General features: G+C 39.5%; 1 protein-coding gene across 1 annotated transcript in view; it reads right to left on the reverse strand.

Moving 5' to 3' along the window:
- CENPF (centromere protein F) overlaps positions 1-23,546 on the reverse strand; it is a 36,021-nt gene that overhangs the window by 9,129 nt on the left and 3,346 nt on the right. Inside the window, exons 3-13 of the mRNA XM_062637034.1 lie at positions 21,846-21,971; positions 21,204-21,332; positions 19,556-19,678; positions 14,451-14,586; positions 9,976-13,382; positions 6,267-8,543; positions 5,565-5,717; positions 4,631-4,807; positions 3,747-3,908; positions 1,851-2,031; positions 755-1,177 (exon numbers count right to left, since the gene is read on the reverse strand). Of these exons, the coding sequence (XP_062493018.1) occupies positions 755-1,177; positions 1,851-2,031; positions 3,747-3,908; positions 4,631-4,807; positions 5,565-5,717; positions 6,267-8,543; positions 9,976-13,382; positions 14,451-14,586; positions 19,556-19,678; positions 21,204-21,332; positions 21,846-21,971 (7,294 nt within the window). The remainder of the gene's footprint in view (positions 1-754; positions 1,178-1,850; positions 2,032-3,746; positions 3,909-4,630; positions 4,808-5,564; positions 5,718-6,266; positions 8,544-9,975; positions 13,383-14,450; positions 14,587-19,555; positions 19,679-21,203; positions 21,333-21,845; positions 21,972-23,546) is intronic.

The raw sequence follows: 23,546 nt of genomic DNA on the forward strand, positions 1-23,546 counted from the left end.
AATCACCTTGCTACACACTACACCTCCAGTGAGGCGATGGAGAACAGGAGATGGGGGTCAGATCCTGCTCCTTGTTTTTAACCCAAGCGCTCAGGGATAGAGGAACCTGCTGGCTGTAGTCCCCCTGAGGTTGTACCTTTTTCCTCAGAGCTCCCCCTGCAGCCCTCACCACCAGCCACTAACTGGTCAGATCCTACATAGCTGTGCCTCTGACTTCATCAGGAGTTACACTGAAGGAACTGTGGGGCTATGGAGGGAGCAAACATGACTCCATCACAACACAGTACTCTAGCATTCCAGTCTTGTGGCCTTTAAGATTAGACTCACTCCACATCTATTCTCCTGCAAGTTCCAGTCAGTGGTTCAAATAATGCTGTTAAATGACTAGAGCAAGTCTTCCATCACAAGACTTTGTTGCTGTTACACAGTATATGCTTAGCCCCTCATACATCAGGAGAATGGTAGTTATTAAACCAATATAAACATATTATGCTAGTTTAATACTGCAGCTCCACAAACACTAACTTGGCACTAACTGGCACATCTCACATTAACTGCTTTCACCTTCCATCACTGTCACCAAAAATGTTTGCACAGTCACCTACTCACCCACAGTAAAACTAATCCAGCAAACCAAAAGAGAAGAAAACCTACCCACTCTGCTCAGAGGATGTTTGCCTTTATAAAACATTATGAATACCTTTTTTCACTCCTTCTGGAAGCCCATCTGGCTCACTGAGAGTGCTCTTCTCACCTAGCAGATCTTGACAGACATCATCCTTCCTTTTTTTCCTGGATAAAGTCTCTGGCACAGGGGATCTTGGTTCTCCGTTATCTTTCCTGTTGTCTTCATGTCTCTGCCTTTTACTTGAAAGCTTAGTAGCGTCTTCAGCTGCCCTCATCTCTTTGACAGATTGATTGCTCCCTGTCAGTGAGTTATCTGAATTCAGCAAAGGAGTGCTGACAAGATTACTTGTTGGCTGTTTCAGCTGTGCACTCAACAAACTGACTTGTGTTTTTAGCATCTCATTTTCTTCCTCTAGTTTATAATATTTAACAATTAGAGAACAGTATTTCTCCAAGTTCTCATTTGCTTCTCTGGTTTTCACTTCTGTAGATTCCTGTAGTTCCTCCAGTTTTAACTTCATTTCCTCCATAACAGCATTCTCATCGGCACCTTTCAAAGCAAAATATCATTATAACTGACAGAAAAATGCATATATAAGAGCTTACAATGGAATGGTTACACATCTTTTAACGAATTATATACGTTCAGTTACTGTGCCACTAGCAAAAGGTAAGTGACAGCGTATAACAAAATCAGTGATAAGACCCAATAACGTATTTGCTAAATAGGGAACAAACATGCACAATTCACAAAGAACCTTTGACCAGTGAATAGGCAAACATTTCCCTGTCGTTTTGTAACTGCTGAACACTCGAGTTTGTGCCCCTAGATTTAAATATCACTTCCAATACAGTGCCTCTCATGAGAGGAGCCAAAATACAAAGAACAGAACATGAGAATCAGTGGGGAAAGCTGGAAAACTGTTAAAGAACTTGTACATGAGCTTTGGTTATTAAGAAAAACACTCCTCTTTTTCCTTAGCTCACTTTTAAACACAAACATGTAATATTTAAAATATCTATTCATAATCCAGAGTTGCCTCTGATACTTTAAGAGAAAGAAGACAAACTTTTTGACACGTTTGCAGTTGTACTTTTTTATGCTAGTTAAGAAGCATGTTCTGCATGAGAGCTGCATATGCAAATGGATATTTTAGGGGAAAGGGAAGTTTTACAAACTTAAACTGCTAAGAAGCATTAAGATGAAATCTAGATTTAGTTACCTTCTTTCCTACACTCTGTCATAGCTAGAGTTTTCTTGTTTAATAATTCATCATGTCCAACAAGTTGTTTCTGCAACGTTTCCTTTTCCTGTTCCATCTGTTTACAGGATTTCATCCACAGCTGCACTTCACTGTGGGTAAATTCATCTTCCTTCTTCTGTTGAACTATAATGTTATCAGCCTACAAAATGAGAAATGTACTTATTACATCAGAAAGATAATTCTTCCATTTAAACATTAGAATGTAAAATGGAAGCTCAACTGTTATGCAAGATAAGCCATAGTGCTTGGTTGTCACATAAACTTGTTTGCTTGCTTCCTTACAACCTCATTATAGCAGCTCCTTTACTGCAGGAAAAGAAAGTCCTTACTAGATAGCTCCATCTCTGGCAGTGCTCAAGCCCAGGCTGGACAGACCCTTGGTCGACATGGTTTAGGCTGAGGTGTCCCTGCCCATGGCAAGGGGTTGGAACTGGATGATCTTAAGGTCCTTTCCAACCCAAACCAGTTGTGATTCTATGATTAACTCATCAGAAAAACAAGAATTCAAATACCAATAAGAGAGACTTACTCTCTTCAGGTATACCTAACAGATTATGAATGCTCAGATTACTGATGTCAAGGCTAGCAGTTTACCTGTGAACTCTGAGGCAATAGTCCTTTTTCTATTATCACTTCATTGATGTGACTTAAAGCATTAACAATTTCAAACTAATACTCCAAATTTTCAAGCGCTCCCTCCTAGTCTGAGTCTCATTTACTCTCCATCCCTATTGCATCTTATTACCGCAGAGGCAAGATCACCCAGGCCTGCTTTGCACTCCAAACTCTGGCTCAACAAGACTGTTCTGAGAAGCAGCAGATCGTTCCTTTTCCACCCGTTCCTTTCCACCTACTGCCACACTCCTCAGCTGCTCTGTGCTCATGTGGCCTGTTTGCAAAAGCCATGCAGTGAGCACAAAGGAAGCCTTGTACACTCTGCATTTACACTACCCTGGGTAGTGTTTTCTATCGCTAGCACAAATCCTACTGTCCTCTGTATCATTGGACTGCTGGTATTAAGCAAATTAACCCCACAGTGGAAGGCCCTATGGAATAAAGAACTGATGAGCAAGATGAATGTATTGCAACTCAGTGTTTACTTACAAGTAAATGGAATTGACTATTTTTCTTTAAGAGTACATTTAGAGAGATACTCATTCCTGGAGTGGGAGTACAGACATAGAGCCAGCAAAGAAACACAGACAGAAGCAGAACAAAACCAAACAGAAAAGGTAGATAAGAAAAAATAAGGGAAATTTTACATAAATTCAGCAACAGGGACAGTTAAACTTCTCCTGTTCTACTAGAAAGCAAACTAAGCACATCTAGAACTGTTCTGAGCTACAAGCTGTTCACAGTATGTGGAACTCATATTGTGATCATGGATAACAGTTGTCAGAAAGTTACACTAGTTAATAAATGTCATGAGAATTCTATTAAAATGGAATTGATAAATTCTCCAGAATCAAGAGCAATGTATCAGGACTAATGTTTAAGACTGATGATAAAAGATGCCATGTTCTAAGTAATACACAAATTGAGGCACTGCAAAGTCTCTTTGAGTGTATTTTAGTCACAATCCTATTGCAATGTTCAGTGTAGACAGACTGCTGTATTGAGTATCACATACACCAGCTCTAGGTGATCTCAGTTGTGGCACACATTGCAGAGTTTTTCTACTGTAGATCAATATTAACAATGTTTCCTCCATGCTCTATAGTCTCATTAATGAAACAAAGGCTGTATCAAAGTCAAGCCAAAGCTCTGGAGCACTGGCTCCCAATCCTATTTTATTTTACTACATAGTGCCATGGGTTTCATGTAATTGGCCATGCTTACATAACTTTTTCTTACCTTAGTTTTTAGGAGTTCTTCTAATGTTTGTTTAGCTTCTTTAAGGGAATTATTCAGCTCTTCTTTATTTGACTTCAAATGCTCTATTTCCAATTTTTGAGAGCTGATAAAGTGCTCCAGTGAATTCATCTTATCTTGACAGGCCTCAATTTCAGCTTCATTCTAGAGAAAGGAAATGTGCCTAATTACTATGATACCAAAAAGGACCCCGACTTGAAACTTAAAGATGTGCTTAGGAGCATATCACAGCCCACAGGAATTCCACAGCGAATCTGCTCAGTGTGTTTTGAGGAGTTTAAAACTGAAAGAACAATTTGTCTCCAGTATATATTTTGAATACCAGAAACTTGCCTTTAAGAAGTCTGCCATTAGAAAGCCCTTGTATTTTAGTAAAAGTTGGTTTTAAATTTACTTTATATTCACAAGAATGAAAACTATTAAGAAATAGTCATAGTAAATTGTTTGCCTGTGTCCTACTGGCCTCAAGTAGACAGTTACAGACAGATACTTCAGCAGAAAAGATGAAGGGTCTTTGTGCACAGCATGGCTGACAAACTTATTTCCAACAAATATGCCCTTATATCCTCAAGGGGTTAATCTTTCTTCCCCTTTCCTATTAAAACAACCATTTCCTGGACTAAAACATGCTGTTGCTTTATAGACAAATTCCATATACAGTTACACAGAGTCCTGAGATAAATTCACCTTTCACTGCTTGCTATACGGATAAAGGTTAATTCAACCTTTACTGAGTTCCAAGGTAAGTATATTTAGTTTGGCAATACTGTTAGAAATACTGTTCTTTTGTAATAGGATCAGCAAAATTTTGTAAAGTACATAGAATTAGAAACTCACAGCACCATCCTTCCCATTTTCTGATTTACCTTTCGGTTTGCTTCCATCAGAGCATCCTGATGTTCCTTCTCTGCTTGAAGTAATCTGGTTTTGTATTCTGATATTTCTCTCTTCATTTCACTTTCTTTTTCTTGCAGTTCTTTCTGGACCGTGCCCAGTCTCTTAGTCAGCTCATTTTTTTCTGACACAGTTTGATGCAGCTGAATCTGTAAACAGTAATAGCACATCCTTTAGTATTTAGAATTTCCTCAATGGAGAAAGAGTTGACCCATTAAACTATTTCACTTTACATCTGAAACATCTCTGAATTCCCAAAACCAACCTGGTAAAGAAAAAAATATTTAATAGTGGCTAAACACACTGATTAAAGAAGGAAACATCTGAATGCAAAAGGCAAAACAGAAGGCAAAGGAGGGTCTTCTAGAAAGAAATGTTATGATCTGCAGGGCATGGCCAGAGCATGTTTGCCAACACTTAAACAAGCAGCAGTGCCAAAATTAAAGCTTAACCTCTCTAAACACTGGTCCCTCTGAGAGCGACTCGGGAGGTTAAGGGTCACTTTTCTCACCCTCTTTTAAGATAACAAAACTTTCTAAGCATTTTCATTTTGACCCACTTTTAGAACTGTACTCTTTGGAGCAGTTGGCCTGTACTTCCATACACGTTTTCTGAAAGCTGCTGATATTTCCTTTCTTTTCCCACCCAAATTCCTTAACACAACAACAGACTCAAGCCTCATTATAATACTTTATAAATACTGTTAATAGGTCAGAAGACCATTTAAGCTGATTTAAACACAAAATATTGTTCATAAATGCTGTCTCAGAAGAGAACATTTAAGATTCAGAAGCAAAAACTTCCAAGACTGTACACTAGCACAGCTCCCTTGACCAACCTCCACACATTTATGGTACTTGAGCATCTAGCCTTGAACTCAGAAATACTACACATGGAGTAACTAACTTTGCTCTTTTCTGAATGTTCTTGAATAAGTTGTATTTCTTCAGCAAGCTTGTCTCTTTCTGTGGTAAATTCTTCCTGTAGTTGGGAAATCTTCTGTTCAGCATCACTTAGCTTGACTCGCAGCTCACTATGATTTCCCATCAGTTCATTTACCTGAAATGAAATTTTTCACAGTAATTTTTAATGGCATGTGTCATGACCTCCAAATAAGCTCCTTATATACAGCAAAGCAGATTTTAAGATGAGTTATTTTATTCCCATAGCTGCTGTACCTCCAAGCAGCAGTCACAACAGCCTAATGCTGCTTTCACACGTTAAGTGCCCAACTGTTGTTTCGCTTTCCTTTGAGCTCCCAAAGTACTTTTTCTTGATATAAAAGCTCACTTATCCAATGCTAATTTGTTTTTTTTTCTCTTTATCTTCTAAAGGAAAGAGGAAACTACCCTGCATTATTTGATTACTTAAACTTCTATGCCTCCTTTCAAGCAACTTTCCCATTCACCCTACCCGAAACAATATCACGCTTTCCAGCTCTAACTTCAATGCAAACTCAGGATTCCATTGAAAGCATTTCAAAAATAGGATGCTTACTGTAAAAGTTAGTTATTATAAGGTATAATTTATTAAGGAAGTGCTAATCCCAGAGGACACTTTATCCTCACTCCTCAAAAGGGAGCTCTGTGCTAAAGGAAGCGGTATTACCTTTTCACGTAAAGTGCTCTTTTCACAACGAGTAGATTCCAGTTCTTTCTCAAGGTTCTTATAGGACACTTTTAGAATGTCCAGGATAGCCGGAAAGGTTTCATTCTCAGGAACATGTTGCTCCTTCAATTTCAACTCAGCAACCAAATTCAGCAGCCTCTCTTTTTCCTGTTGCCAGTGTGCGTGCTCAGGGTGCATATGTGTCAGCTGTAAAGACAGCTCCTCTCTTTCTTTCACCTCCTTTTCGAGATCACTGTTTTCCTGCACCTTTTCACTGAGCTTTTGCTTACAAAGCGTTAATTCTTGAACAAGTTCTTCCCTCATTTGATCCAATCTGATATTTTCATGTTTTAATTCCTGACATTCCTGTGACAGCATTGTTTTATCTTGCTCAAGATGAGCCACCTGGTTAATCAAGACTTGCTCTTTCGCTCTAGCATCTCCTTCCTCCTCTGATTTCTCACTCATCTCTTTGAGCTCAGATTTCAGCAATGCCATAGCATTTTCAAACTCTTCCTTGACTTGCAGCCTTTCTTCCTCCTTTTCTTCTAACAGTTTTGCTGTAGTCAATTTCTCAGCCTCTAGTTCAAGGATTCTTTCTTGCTTTTCTTTTAAATCTTTAGCCAAACATTCTTTTTGTGAGGTGAGGACTTCAATTTGTACGTTCAAACATTTCAGCTTTTCAGTCATCTCTTCCATCTCCACTGTTACTGTTTCTGCCTCTGCTTTTGCAGTCTCCAACTGAATAATTGCATCTTCTAGATTTTTCTCTGACATCTCCAGTTCTCTTTCAAGCCTCTCAGTTTTATCTAGAAGACAGTCAGCTTTCCGTTCACTCTCTTTCAGCTTTTGAGCAATGTGGAGCTTTTTCTTCTCATCCAATTCAATTTTGACTTTCAGCTTCTCAATTCCGTGTCTCATTTGGTCTACTTCTTTCTGTGCTGAGCCGAGTCTAGCAGCCAGTTCACCTTTCTCCATTAACAAGCCTTCCAAAGATCTGGAAAACTTGGAATTTTCCATTTCTGATGAACTTAATTTACTCCGCGTTATTTCCAGCTCTCTTACAATCAGCTCTTTCTCCTTCTTCAAATCCGCTGCTTCATTTTGGAGTTTTTCCTTTTCTAAGGTGAAAGACACGACATCATTTTCCAAACTTTGCAGCTTCTGCAGAAGATGCTCTTTTTCATTTGATAACTGATTTACGTCAGATTTTGCAGTCTCAAGCAGATTTGTTTGTGTCCTCACTTCACCCTCTAACCTTCTAATGAATTCATCAGAATCCACCTTGGCTGACTCCAGCTCTTTTAATTTCTCTTGTAGCTTCTGGCACTTCTGATCCAGTTCCTTTTTATTTTCAGTCAAAATACTCAGTTCTTGGTTAATATGGTTTCTCTCAGCTGTGACTGAACCAAGTTGCTCTTGGAAGCTAGGAATAGTTTCCAGGTTAACTTCCATCTCCTTTTCTAATTGCTGACATTTTGCCTGAAGCATTTCAGTATCATGCTCTGTGAACAAGATATGGTTCTTAATATTACCTTGCTCAGATTTAGGACTCCTCTGTTCGTTTTCAGCTGCAAGAAATTGGTCAGGACAATCTCTCTTGGTCATTTCTACATCATCCAATGTGTCTGCTGTATTAGGGAATCTAACCTTATATACCTCAAGCTCAGAATTTATGTTCTCAGGTTCGTTTTCTGCTGTAAGAGAGACTTGCTGGTTATTGATAGAAACTGATTCCAGTATTTCCTTTATGCCACAGTTTTCTCCCTTGACAACTACAGCAGCTTCTTCCAGTTCTGCAAAAGCTGAGCAATTTGGAGCTAATTGTGGATTCTGAAAGTTCAGCTCCAAGTTTAATTGCTCAACTTTCATTAGTAAATCAACATGTTTATGGCTTTCTTCCATCTTATAGATCCGCTTCAAGTTTTCAGCGGTCTGTTGTTTTGCCTCCTCCCGAAGCATTTCAGTGGTTATTTGATTTTCAGAGAAATACCCTGCACACAAACACACCCTATTATTGGAAACTGATAATGCACTGGCATGGTCTGAAGGGCTAGTTATTTTTCCTGACATATTTCTACCCTCATGTTCTCCAGAAATCTCAGTGTAATTTTCCATTAGTCTTGCTTCAGTGGTCTCAGTTGCATTTTCACACACAGAGGGACCTCCTACAGCCATTTTCTCAATGGGGATTAGTATACACCTTTTGTTTTTCAGCGCTGAGTTTTCAGTAGGCACTCCCGATCGATAAGGAGTACTGGTTTCTTGGTCAGTCATCTGCAAGGGTAAGAATCAACCCATTAAAAAAGTAAAAAGGAAAAGAAAACACATTAAGAATAAAAGAAGGTGAGCTTTAAAAGTTTTCTTAAACTAGTAAATACTACAATAAATAAATAGCATCCTCTACTTCAGAATCTGCTTTCTTATGGAAAGAGTTTACACTTGTTTCTACAGCCATACAACTTTGGTCAAAAGGTTTTAAAGATATCAAGTGAGAACTTTCAGCCAAATTTACTGAAAGACTAAGTGCAAAGACATCACACACCTCCATAGTTTGGGAAAACAAAGTGAAAAATTATGAGTATTACTAATGGGGGAAATTTACTGCTTACCTTCCATTAGACACCAGAGAATCTTCAAGGAATACAAGCCCAAATCCTAAAAAAACCCAAACAAACCCAAATCTCTTTTCCAAATTACTACTGTGTCAGAGCTGGGCTTACATTTGGTGCCACCTGATGCTCTCATTGGAAGCAATAAGAATGAGTAACTTCAAAACTTGAGAACTCCAAAAAAGAACTAGGTCTGAAAGCAGCACCTGAATGATCTGTACTGAGGGCTTCATCATTAAAAAGCTTCAGCTAGGTGTGGTAAAGAGCAGTATTTCTTTCTTCCAAGTGTCTATATATCCATCCCCAGAGACAATGAAGGCCACACTGGATGTGGTTCCCGGCAACCTGATCTAGAAGATGCTTCTGCTCATAGCAGGGGTGTTGGACTAGATGACCTTTGAAGGTCACTTCCAACCCAAACTATTTTATGATTCTATGATCAGTGTTGGATGCACTATGTGAATTGCAAGCAACGCATAGAAGATTTTCTCCTCTGCAAGGAGCAGGTGCTCAGTGTTGCACAGCTGACCAAAATGTAGAGCTTCAGGATGCTCTGACTGGGAGAACAGTGTTAAACTTCCCTTTTGATGTGGCACTGGAGGCCACTTGCACAGGACTTATTGGTCAAAAATGGAATTCTCAAAAGCAGAAAATACACCTGTTAAAATTATTTTTAAGGGGAATTAGTCTAATACACTGTCTACAAGAATTAAACTGGTTTTCTTCCATTCGGAGTGAAGTTTTGATTCTGCCAGTCCTTACAAGCAGCAGCAGACACATACAGTGCATGCACCCCCACTTAACACACAGGATCCACACTGAAAACAACCCACACCTGAGAAAAAAGAAAGAAGAAAGTAGTTCAAAGTATTACACAGTTCTAACAGACTCAACTTGTTGGTTTTGCCATTGCTATTTCTCATAATCCCTGGGACGCATAGAACCTCAAGGGATGGATAACTTTTCTGCTTTCCTTAAACAACAGTACCACTTCTGTGGGAAATTTATACACATTTAATTTCAAGAGTTGAATTTGGCTTAGCATCAACAGTTTCACATAAAACTGATTTGCATGACAATGACTTATAGCTACTTACATTTACAATATCTGCACATAGCAGTGAATGAGAACTTAAATCAAGGACTCGGAGTTGAAGTCTTGCTGCTTCCAGCTCCAAAGATAGATTCTCAGTTTGTTCTCTTTCTGCTGCCAGTTTGCCCTCCATCTCCATAGTCACATTATTCAGTTTCTGCTGCCATTCTTCTCTGTCAGATAGATTTTGCTGTTTGAGATGATCTACTTCTTTTCTTTCAGAAAGAATAACATTTTTCAGCTCTTGTATTTCCTCGTTTTTCATATTCTCTTGGATGCGAAATTGGTCTTCAAACACCTTGATGGCTTTATTGTATGTCTGACACAGCATCTGAAGCTCTTCAATTTTACTCTCAAGGTTAGATTTCCCAGGAGTAATGCTCCTGGGCATTACAGAGTCCGACTTGTGATCATTGCAACAATTTTCAACCAAAGCTTTTGTTGCATCTTCTGGAATTATTTCTGCAGAACTGTCTGGCTGAGTCACTTCCTCCATCCATTTACATCTACCCCTGTTACAAGAATCAATCACCTCACGCACATCTGTAAAACAGGGACTTTGCAAGGGATCTGAGGAACAAACTATGGACTCTGTTTCATCTGAGTGAGGCACCATATCACTTTGGCTGGAAGACAGTGGCCCTCTCACAGAAGCTTTATGTGCATTGCTCGTACTTGTTGACAGTGCAGAATTTTCTGCCTTCAGCATTTCAATACAAGACTGTAGCTCAGATATCTTTGAGCTCATACTGCAATGTTGTTCATATAATTTTATATGTTCATTCTGGAAGGACAAAAGCTTCTCTCTCACTTCAGCAAAGTGTATTTTAACTTCTTTGCTGGACAACTTCAAATCCTCGTAGTCTGAGCTGGATCCAGTACTGCATTCTTTAAGTGTGAAGGACATTTCCTTATTACCAGAATACATTCTCAAATCACTGCTATCACTTTGATCCATAAATTCATCAGGAAAAACAGCTTCCTCTGCTTTTAAATTTCTATCTTCATTCATTATATTCTCTCTCTCCTCTGCCACTTTATCAGTACCTGTACTGCCATTGTTTTTTGAGTCTTCAAATCCAGAGGCTAATGCATTGTTCTCAGCCTGCAGGCTATCACACATTTTCTCAAGCTTGCTCAGGTTGTTCAGCGTTACCTGCAATGAGGATGCCAGCAAGAATGATGAAAAACTTTCCTCCATTCCTCTTTTGCCACAGTTCTGAGAAACATCATCATAATTATATTCCAGTGAGTGACCATCGTCATCTGAAGCTTTCAGTTCTTTAACTGACAGCAGTTCTTGCAGCCTCTCTTTCTCTCTCATGCTTTTCTCAAGTTCTACTTCTACGCCTTTTAAAGCGGTCTCCAGCTGCATCACTTCTAACTTGTAGTTCTCTAGAGAGAGTTCTCTGTCCTCAAAATCCATTTGAAGAAGCTCAAGTTTAACTTGGTATTTATTCAACTCAATATCTTTTTCTTCTATGGATTTCCTCAACTGTTCTGAATGGAGTCTCTCTTCACACCCAACATCACACATTAGAGGTTTACTTTTCATTTCCAGATTCTTCCCCAATTGCTCCTTGTCTTGAAATAAGATATCAGTTTCCTCTTGCGTTGTATTTGGTGCTGCCCTTATGTTTAACATTTCCTGTCTTAAACATTCAAGCTCTGTCAAAGGCACATTTTGGGTACTGGAAAATTCTGACTGTAGTTGCTGAAGTTGTTGAACCAAATCCTTTTTTATTTCTTCTGAGGCTATTAGTTTCTGTAAGATATCTTTATTCTCACTAAAGAACTGTTTCTCTTGTTCTAATTTTGCTTTCTTTTCCTCAGATTCAGTTGCGTGCTCTTTGAGAATGCTCTTCAGATTTGCATTTTCTTCTTCCATCGATTCATGCTTTGCTTGCAAAGCTTCAAGCTCCGATTTGATTTCTTCAGTTCTTGATTCAATACGTTCTCTTTCCTTTTTGTGTTTTCTGGACAGTTCAGAAATTACTTCTTCTCTTTCCTTTAAACTATCAGAAAGATGTTTATTTGCTCCCAGTAAAGTTACTTGTCCTTGCTCTAAAGTTCTGCTTAAATCCCTAAGGCTTGCATTTTCTTCGGTAAGTTCCTCAATTGTTTTGCTATACGAACAAATCATTGAAGACATGTCCTTCTTCTCTGAATCCCACGTTCCAGACAGAAGCTTCAGCTGTCTGACTGAATCCTCAAGCAATTTATGATTGACTTTCAAATCCTGAAGCTCAGCTTGTCTTTTCTCTAATCTTTCATTCAGAGTTTGCAGTTGCATGTCTTTTTCCTCAACTAATTTCTGATGTACTGAAATATCCGCTTGCAAGTTACTAATGTGCTGTTTAGTTTCTGTCACAAAGCTTTCATGCATCTGCTCTACACTAAGTAATCTTGCTTCTGTTTCACCCTTTATTTGCAGCAAGTCTTCATACTGCTGGCGCTGATTTGCGTTCAGCTGCTTTTGACCCACTAAGGAGATCTCAAGAGATGAGATCTGATCTTGTAAAATGGCCAGATCCTTAGTTTGTTCTAGTTCTAGAAGAGCTCTTGCACATCCATGCTTGTCAGTAATGGAGTTACTTGCTGCAAGTTGTGTGTTATCTAAACCAGTTTTATCCTGGCCACTTTTCAAATCAACTTCTCCATCTTCTGTCATTTTGAAAGCATCTTTTGCTTTTACAAGATGACAGATTTTTTCATATTCACTGAGCAGCTCTTGATAACATTGCTCCTTTTGCAGTCCTTCACTTGCTGCTAACTGCAACTTTTCTTCTACTTCATCAACTTGGTTGGTAAGCTGCAGTATTTTACAGGTCATGTTTTCCACTTCTTTACAGTGCTTTTTGTCAGAACATTCTGCTTTCCACTGAACTTCAGCAAAAGCTTTTTTTTGTTCCTCTAATTCTGCACTTTTACATTCCAGCATGTCTCTAAGTTCTCTAATCTCTGTGCTCTTCCTGTCATTTTCAGTTTGCATCACGCTGAGTTTCTCACTATGCTCATGAGTTTTGATCTGCTGACTCTGAAGGGACCTCTCCAAGTCATTAATATGGGTCAGCAAACCGTCCTTCTCAGATTTCAGTTTATTTATATGGTGATCACTTTCACTTTTCCATTGGGAAAAAGCAGTGGCCTCTTTTTGCAGTTCTTCACATTCTCTCTGCTTGAGTCCAAGGAGCCTCTGCAAAGCTTCCAATTCTTCCCCCATTTTACTTATTTCATAGTTTTGTTCTTTAATATGATTCTCTTTTTCCTTGAGCAGGTCTTGGGTAGAATCTTGTTGCTTTTCCATGTCAGCTAAAGCTACTTGCAGCTTCTCCAGCAAAAGGCAGCTCTCTTGCTTTTTAAATTTCTCTTCTAGTAACTTCAGCTCTGCTTCTTGAATAGAATTCTTATCTGTAAAAGAAAGCACAATCAAATCTTTGCCAGTCAATACCGGCAACTCCACTGATCATTTTCTAGGTGAATTATTACTATTCACTTTGACGATTTTCAGTTCTCATTTTAGTGGGAGGCATTACTCTGAAACTGCAACACTGGAAAAAGAATTGTTGCTATCACCTTAAACGATCGGGCACTACTCACTCATAGACACCACCAACTTTTCACTCTGCAGTCTGACACAAGCCTGCACTCCAAGCCAGTCAGTCTTTACTTCTCAGGTGTAACTACCTGTTGTTTCTGTCTCACTTCCACCAGATTTTATATAAAGTAGCACTGCTTTTGGTTTTTTCCTGTCTCTTTTTAGCAGGACAGGTCTCATACCAGTATGTGACCATCTTGTGGGTCAGCCTCATAGTCCACTTCTCCTAAAGAATGTCCAATTCCACAGACATTTCCCAAATTATCATAATTGTTTCCCTGCCTTGATTGGAGCAGACTTGCTCACTTGAAAGGCAATTAAAAGTTTGGTCATTTAAGGAGAACAGGATCAAATTCAAAAGCTTCATTTTATAATCTTACATGAAGCTCGACAGACACACAGGTACAAGGGAGATGCATACACACAAGATGGAATCTATCCCCTTGTTTTCAGCCAGATCCAACAGAACGAGGTATATTTCAACTCAATTCCTGAAACACTGTGTTCTCAGAAGAAAACACTGCAGGCAAGACTCAACTATTGATAGATATGTAACATTTTTGTACTGTTTTTTTCCTAAACTGTGAAACACATAACTACAAAACAGGAGTTTTCTGGTTTAAATAGATTTTGCTCCAAATCATTTTGCTCCTAAATTTAGTACACCTTAATTTCCAAATTATGTATCTTTAGGAATTCTGTATGTTCACAGACAAAAATTCATTTCCATTTAGGAGAAACTCAGTGTTGGTTAAAAACACTAATCATAAGCCACAGTGGAAACTTTTGTACTTAATTCCTAATGAAGCTTACGGGATTGCAGGAATCATACACCACTAAACAGGCAACAGGAGTTCTGCAGATTTAAATATGTAACTCACTTTTCATCTCTTCCGCAAAACTCTGGCTCTGCTTTAGAGACTGATTGATCGTTGTGAGCTCTTCTTCAAGCTGGTGGATCTCTTGCAATTTTTTTCCAAGTTGACAGTCAAGAAGGTTTTTTTCCTGCTTCACTTCCTAAACCAAATGCAAATAAGACTACATTTCATGTGGATTGTCAAGTAGATCAAAGAATTCAGTTAATTTAAACCAAAAGAAAGATATTCCATTAGGTCTTATTAAGTCTTCGGGCTGCCGTGCCTGGGTTCCTAAACACTGCTTGGGAACATAAGCTAAACTAGTCTTAACTAGCTGACAGCATCAGAGGGCGCACCTCCCATGTGAAGACGGGCTCAGGAAGTTGGGGCTGTTCAGCCTGGAGAAGAGAAGCTGCCTGGAGACCTCAGAGCATCTGAAGCGGGCTACAAGGATGCTGAGGGTGGACTCTTCATCAGGGACTGTAGCCATAGGACAAGGGGTGATGGGTTCAAACTGAAACAGGGGAAGTTCAGGTTAGATATGAGGAAAAAGTTCTTTACTGTGAGGGTGCTGAGGCCCTGGCACAAGGTGCCCAGAGATGTGATAAATTCTCCATCCGTGGCAGTGTTCAAGGCCAGGCTGGACAGAGCCTTCAGTGACATGGTCTAGCGTGAGGTGTCCCTTCCCATGACAGAAGGGTTGGAACAGGATCATCTTAAGATCCTTTCCAACCCAAATCAGTCTGTAATTCTATGCTGCAGCCACTTTAAGTAGTTAGCATACCCCTTGCTTGCACAGGGCAAACAGATCAAGACAGAACAGGACATACCCTATAGAATCTGAGTTGATGAAGTCGGGCTACTTTCCCAAAGCTACAGAGGAAACAAATCCCTTCAATGGCCTCAAAATTAACAAGAAATATATAGATATTTTACCTCATGTCTCACATAGAGAGAAGTTCTCCTTCCACTGATCATGAGCATGGCAATACTAGAGTGCTCAGTCTTCAAGAAGGTTGTTTTGCCAGTATTTTCTTCCAAATAAACCCAGTTTAAAAACCCCCAAACCACTACACAGACAAAACTATGTAACTCCATCGCATGTAGAAAGCCAAATAAAAGTTTTTCTTAAGGAAACTAATCCTTTTTCTCCAAACTCCTATGCTGTTGGACACCAGATGGCATGGAACTGGCAGGCCCCATTGGAAAGAGGCCATCAATTATTCATCTGTTTACTACTAGCAGATGGGCAGCAACTCAGAGAATCCAAGCTCAAGAAATGGAAAGGTCTGGATGATTCAAAGCTTGCTGGCATGGCAGGCTTGTTTTTGCAGCCACATACATAAATCACCCTGAGAACATGATTAAAATTGTCACTGTCACCAACAGTTACCTTCCCTTCTACTCATGGCCTTCCCTACCCATAGCTTTTAAAACCCCATAATAATCCAGCCAGAGAAGTTTCAGTGAAGAAAGTTTTCTCGTGATCTTAATTTTTTTGAAGGGCAAATGTCCAAACTTCTCACATTCAAAGTGCCGCATGCAGATGCAATACATGAACTAAGCAAGCCTATTCATTAAAAAATCTGGAGAGATCTACAGAAAGAAGACCAAATAATTTTAAGGAACTGAAATGGCTAAAAGGTCCCATTATCTAATATATTTAATTATTTAAAACCCAGGAAGCCATGATTTAATGGGCTAATGTCTGATAGTAACTAACCATTTACACTTCCAAAGCTGTAAGCTTTTTGGTTTCAATCCAGCTATCAATTCTACTTGCACATTGTATTACTCAAGTTAACCATTCTGCTAACCAAAAAGCAAAACCCAAACCAAAGCAAACTCCAGAACCCACGTACAGGTAGTACTACTACTGTGGAGAAAACTGGGGCTGTTCAGCCTGGAGAAGAGAAGCTGCATGGAGACCTCATAGCAGCCTTCCTGTACCTGAAGGAGGCCTACAAAGATGCTGGAGAGGGACTCTTCATCAGGGACTGTAGCGATAGGAGAAGGGGTGATGGGTTCAAACTTAAACAGAGGAAGTACAGGTTAGATATAAGGAGGAAGCTCTTTACTGTGAGGGTGCTGAGGCACTGGCACAGGCTGCCCAGAGATGTGGTAAATGCTCCATCCCTGGCAGCGTTGATGGGGCTTGGAGCAACCTGATCTAGTGGAAGGTGTCCCTGCCCATGGCAGGGGGTGGAACAGGATGATCTTTAGGTCCTTTCCAACCCAAACCAGTCTGTGATTTTTGATTCACAAGGCAGACTTACAAGCAGGTTAGGGACTGACTGACCCATTGTTTCAAGAACAGTTATGGGCTGCTTGCACCATCAAAATGGAAACCACATGCTAAGATGCCAGAACTGCAAAGCTATAGAGATATCATCACTGCAAAGATTAGTAGTCCTTAAACTAACCATATCCTTGGAAGTCTCTCAAGTATATCTGTTTTGCAACATTTTTGGAACATCAGTCTTATTATACAATAAGGACTAAACACAGAAGTGGATTAACCAGTGGAAAACAACTGTATTCTCCATTGGGTAGTTAGATGCTTAGCATAAGACAACTTCCCTTTAACAAGGGAAAAGAAATGCCAGTATCTCTCGTTTTCTTTTTCTATAAAGAAAATCTACTGCCAAGAAAGCCTGCAATACCTCAAAACAATTCGGTGTTGTTTTCTGCAGAGTATTTACAAGAGGAAGACAAGCCCTGCCCTAAGTGCTGCTGACACATACCATGCCCTCTCATGTGCAAGACTTTAAGAGAACTGTAGTGTTACTGATGTCTTCAGACATTACAATCTCCCCCAGATTAAGCTTCTTTAGATCCTTATCAGTCATATTCTAATGCAACATCATTGTCTGATCAAGACAAACAAATACAAAGGCAAAATCTGATTACATTTACAGCTTTGTAAGATGGACATACTACCGGTAAGTAAAATGAAGCACTCTCAAGAACTTGCAGCAAAAAAAGTTATTTCCATAAATTTGATACTCTCTAACAATGGGATCTCAAAAAACTATATCAAATCTATCCTAATTCCATAATTTCAAAGCCAGAATCCCACAATATCTGATATAAACTAAGGAGAGATGGTGTCCAGAAATGTGTAAATTACATTAAGAATTTGCAGAAGCTTGATGGAGGATTTCGTCCTCTGGGATACACTGGAAGAACGAAAGTTATCTTCATTAGCCTTACCACTGGAAGGTATTGGTAACTTTTATTTACTAAATAGGTTTCAAGGACCACTCTTTTATGGAGGCCAAATCATGCCTGGGAATTATAATTGGAAGAGTGCTAATCAGCAGGGCTAAAGCCATGCTAAGTGTTGTTCTAACAATTTGCAGTATAAATAGTCACATTCCAATAGCTGGGAATGATCTCAGACATTGTAATCTATCAGTATGAATAAATCCAAAGTTTCACCATGTACTAAAGCTGTACCAGCATTTGTGCTGATCTGACCAAAGCCCGTTATTTCACTTTAAATCTGTTCATAGAATTTGGACAGGTATATTTTGGGCAGAAATGATGCCAGATTATTTTATATCTGCTCATGACAAAGACCAACAAGCAAAGTGTTTAAATAAAACCCACTGTGACACAGATTACACAGGTATTGAGCTCTGTTTTTCACTTCTGATTCTCCAAATCAAGGAGAAAATTTGCATTGAGTGGTCTCTAGTGGCACAACTGTAACAATTTCAAGCGCAGCTGCTCTAATTGCCACAAAAGCAAAGCACTGTAACTGAGAAGGCAAAGGAGACATTAAAGTGAAAAGATGCCTGTGTATGTGAATATGAGAGAGCACGGCAGCATCCAAACACTTGATTAGAGGAAGTCTGTACAGCAGTGTGTGTGTGCATTTTATAGAATCATAGAATGGTTTTGGTTGCAAAGGACCTTAAGATTATCCAGTTCCAACCCCCTGCAGGGACACCTTCTGTGTCACCCAAGGCTCTGTCCAACCCAGCCTTGAACACTGCCAGGGATGGAGCATTTACCACTTCCTTAGGCAAACTGTTCCATGTCCTCACCACCCCCACTCTTCCTTGTATCTAACCTGAACTTCCCCTGTTTCAGTTTGAACCCATCACCCCATGTCCTATCACTACAGTACCCGATGACGAGTTCCTATCTGACATCCTTGTAGGCCCCCTTCAGATACTGGATTCATTGGACTGTGTTTCTTCCAAGAAAAAAACATTTATTTCTTTTTAAAGAGGATATAGTAAGGCTCTGTACAAAAATCACTGAGGTCAGCAGTGTGCATCAAAGTAGTTGTTAGTGACTCTAGAGTCCACATTTAAAAATCAGGTAAGTATTGATATATTTTCATTTCAGGATCAAAAGCAAGAATATCTTAAAACAAAACCCTATTTTTGCTAAAAGGTAAGTCCAACATGAACTAAAACCATACAAGCAGCATTACAGCAATGAACCCTAACCACACAGCCACTTCCACACACTGCATTAATCTACATGACACAAGTGAAGACCTCCTTTTTTTGTGTTACAACTAAGATATATTATTAAGATACTCCACAAAAAGTTTTTAAAGATTCCTTACGGAAAAAGCACTACTTGAGTAAATGCTTGACAGTATTAGTGCTTACAAATTGGAAGCAGTCCAGAGGAGGCCATGAAGATGATCAGGGGACTGGAGCACCTCCCTTAGGAAGACAGGCTGAGGCTTTCAGCCTGAAGAAGAGAAGCTGTGTGGAGACCTCAGAGCAGCTTCCAATATCTGAAGGGAGACTACAGGAATGCTGGAGAGGGACTCTTCATCAGGGATTGTAGTGATAGGACAAGGGGTGATGGATTTAAACTGAAACGGGGGAAGTTAAGCTTAGACATAAGGAAGAAGTTCTTTACTGAGAGAGTGTTGAGGCCATAGAACAGGTTGCCCAAAGAAGTGTTAATTGCTCCATCCCTGGCACTGTGCAAGGCCAGGCTGGACAGAGCCTTGGGCAACATGATCTAGTGCACAGTGTCCCTTCCCATGGCAGGAGGGTTGGAACTGGATGATCTTAAGGTCCTTTCCAACCCAAACCATTCTATGATTCTATGATTTATGGTATTAATACTGTCAACTGCTCCTCTGCATTGCTTACCTCAAAGCTTCTTGTCAAATCAGTTTCCTTAGTCTGGGCTGCTAACAAAGCCTGCTCTGCTGTGCACAGCTTCTGGGTGAGATCACTAGTGTTAAATTCCAAGTGTTGTTTTACTGCCGTTACCTGCAAGAATGTTGAAAATCAACATTGTGTTCAGAAGCAGAAATAAAACTTTTTCTAAACTCACCTTCTTGAACTCCAACATTCTATTACAAAATAAAACTACATTATTTCATCCCACCATGAACCTTAGGGTGTTTGACTGCGGTTTAGAAAATAGCTGCTTATTGCCTTTCCACTCCTTTGCCTCTGACCAGAAAGATGAGATGTCTCTGAAATACAGATTTCTAGACTCTGAAATTGGAAAAATACATCTAACTTGCACCTACATCACCACAACAGTAGTTGTATGAAACAGATGAGATTGGAAATGGAATAGCCTTTTTATTAAGCTATGAGAATCAGAAAGTTAGGATCATAACTGCACTTACTATTCCATTGACACAGATTTTATACAAACTGGTTTTCTCTCTTTCAAAATAGTCTGATAATGTTCCAGATTAAAAAGGAAATAAATGCCATTATCAGATCAAAAGAGTGAGGTCTATTCTGAGGTCATCAGGTAATAAATTTGCTTTCTTGGAGAAAGAACTGAAAGTCACTTATTTTTGTCTCTATGAAATCAATTTCTCCAGTAAGCATATACAAAAGAATGTGCAAATAAACACTGAAAACATTTGTCGGTGGATTCCCTTGGCTATATTTCTAAACTGAAAGAAGCCTGCAGGAAAGCTGGTGTCAGCTTTGGAATTGCTGGTTCAGCTCAGCTTGCCTGCTAATGGGGCATCTCAAGATAGCTTTCAAAAACATGTGGCCCTTCTTAGAAATTCAGGTAGCTCTGCTGCATTACAGCTGCTCAAGAGTTTTCTGAGGCTTTTAAACATTTCTCTTTTCTGGGCACCCACTCTTCAGGCTTGTGTGTGGCTTTCCAACTTCCTTGAAATGGTGGGTTTGTGACCACTGATGCGTTCTAATAGCTAGCGACTGCGATAGCTGTGGAATCGTCCTCTGTATTGATGCTCATCCTTATAGAAGCCATGATGCTCATCTGATTTTGAGGAGAACCAGTTCAGGGAGTGAAACTCACAGCAACCACTTGTGCCTGTGTAGACATACTCTAATTTATGTTTTCCCTTTGCTCATTTAGCTCCTGTGTCAGCTCTCCGCAGGGCCACATGAGGGGCTGCTGCCAAGCAAGTACCACCAGGAGCGCACAGCCAGTCTGTGTTTGAAACGGCAACTACCTGTTTAGCTCTATCATCAAGCTGCATTTCAACAAGTTCACTACTTAAGGTGTCTCTTGTGACCACACTTAGCTGCTCCTTTCTCCAACTGATTTATTTCAGGTGCACTGTTTTGCATTCACATCTTCCCTGTGGGAAGCAGACTACCCTCAAACCTTTAAAAGCCTGTCATTCACATTTAGATACATAGTATTTTAGTGAGCAATGGTAAACACAAACTAGCTAATACTGTGCAAAACACTACTATCAATTATTTTTTGCTTTATGTAAGATTAAATTAAGGCAGTACTGCTGAGACAAGTAAATTCCAGGTCTAGTAGAAGATTTAATATACAATCACCTACTTTGTCAAATTCTGCCTGTAGAGCATTGAAGTCATTTTTGGCTTGCTGCAGCTCTTGATGCAGTTTGTTTATTATCTGGTTGCACTGCTGATCCAGTGTTTGTAAGGAGCGTTGCTGACAAGAGAGTTCCTAGAAACAGTGGTATAGTAGGAAAGAAATAAACATATAACTTCAATAAGTCTGTGTTTTGGTTACTGGAGCAATAACAACTGATTTGGAACAGGCTCAGTATCTCTTTGAGATGCTGGGTTAGCATCCAGACTAACAGACTTTGTGGAAACACTTTTTCACTCGAGAGTGAGATGCATGAAAAAATTAACTCAGACTCCACAGAAATAACCGAGTCAGTTATTAAGTTGGAACTCAAATATACATAATTCTGTGGACAACAAAGCCTAGCTTTTCATGGATTTGTATCTCAGTTGGGTCTCTTGCCCATGTTGTCTATGTAGTAGTACCATAATTCCACACCTCTCCAGCAGCTTCTCTCCTCTATTGGGATGTTTGTTTTCAGTTTGCCAGTTACCTTTGCAATCTCTCTATGAATTGTGAATGCAATTAACTGAATAGCAGATACACAAAACAAGCCATGCGATTTCATGTCCTCAGGAAGGCAGAATTAAAGCATCCTTCTTGACTTACCTGTTGATATTCCTTTTCCTTTGCCTTTATTTTCTGTTCCAAAGACTGACGAGCACTCTCAGCATTCTGTCTTTGGCAATTCAGTTCTTCTGACAATCTTTTCACCTTTTGCTCCATCATTTGGACCTAGAATAATTTAATTATGAATCACGAGTGTTAAAAATACAAGTGACCTTTTATTTCAGTTTCAAGGCACTCATATAAAAAGAGTAGTTTCTCCTACTACAATTGTTCTAGCATTCATATAACCTACAGTGTAACTTTAGCTGGTTCCATATAAGTTCTTAGCAGTCCAAAGTACTAAACTTGCACTTGCTTTTGTTAGTGAGAATGTGTATATATAGAAAGAATATATATACTTATTTCTATATTATATATACAAGTATATACATATGTATATGTATACACACACAACTTAAAAATACCTAGAAACATGCAACACAGAAAAAACAGTCTTTGACAATCTACAGAAACGTACTGTACCTAACAAGAGAAACAGGTTATACTTTCAGCACCTCAGGATGTTACGAACTAAAGAATGACAATTAACTGCTAAACAACTGCATGTTTAGACTGAAACTAATTGCATATTCCACTGAATTTCAGAGTGATTCAGCACATTGATTTAAACTTTAATTAAAAAAAAAAAATAGCAGTCAATATTCCAGGTTAACCTCCGTGTTAGAAGATGTTCTTCATGTACGTCAGCTTGGTATCTAGTTCAGTTTATTAGGTTTATCTTACATTATGAGAGTGAAACAATGTTCACCTAACTCCGTGAACAGAAAAAAAAGCATTTTTATCCCAAAAATAATCTCTTAATACAAAGCAGGTACAATTAGTTTTTCCTGGGGGTAAGGAAAATGGCAAAGGGTGAACAGTGCTGTTTTCCAGTAACAAGAGCTGTTCAATGAGTTAGTGAAACAACAGTCCATCTGTGCTGTAAGTAAAGAAGCAGCAGGTAGTAGTATTGGGGTGTCTGGTTATTAGGCACAGACCGCAGGGACTGTGCGCTCATGTGAAATCACACGTGTGTGCAGAAAGGCTGCAGACCTTACAAGATGTGAAAACACTTGATAACAGAGGTGCTGTCCTCAAGGTCTCCGAATAGTACCAGTGACAGAGAAGTGCACAAGGGGGATGCAAAAAGTAAATTCAGGCTATGAGGCAGAAAACTGAAGTCTAGAATCTCAATGCAGTTCCATGTCCAAAGCCCATTTGTGGGCAGAGATCATTTCAGTGGGAGAAAAAAAGCACAGAAAAGAGTAACCTTCAGATGGCAAAGAAACCTTCTGAGACAAGATGCTACACTGCACCTCAAGGATGAGCTGCACCTCAGTTCATTGGGGCCAGTCAGTCCTACTCCTCCTTGTCTTTCCCCAGGCATGTTCCTACCTATATCACCTTGCCCCTTGCACTGGATTTAATGCCCCTTTGATTCCTCAGTAAAACAAGTGAGCTCTCTTAAACCTGTAGGTAATTAACAAGGCAAAATTAAATACATAACAGCCTAATTCGAGGATGATCAGCCACTGGAGCACCTCCCTTACGAAGGCAGGCTGAGACAGTTGGGGTTATTCAGCCTGGAGAAGAGAAGCCGCGTGGAGACCTCAGAGTATCTGAAGGGGGTTATAAGGATGCTTTTAAAGGAACTTTTCATCAGGTACTGTAGCAATAGGACAAGGGGTGATGGATTTAAAC

Source organism: Pezoporus occidentalis, unplaced genomic scaffold (genome assembly GCF_034315485.1).
Source record: "Pezoporus occidentalis ecotype Australia unplaced genomic scaffold, CSIRO_AGI_Poc_V1 ctg50, whole genome shotgun sequence".
NCBI classification, from domain to species: Eukaryota; Metazoa; Chordata; class Aves; order Psittaciformes; family Psittacidae; genus Pezoporus; species Pezoporus occidentalis.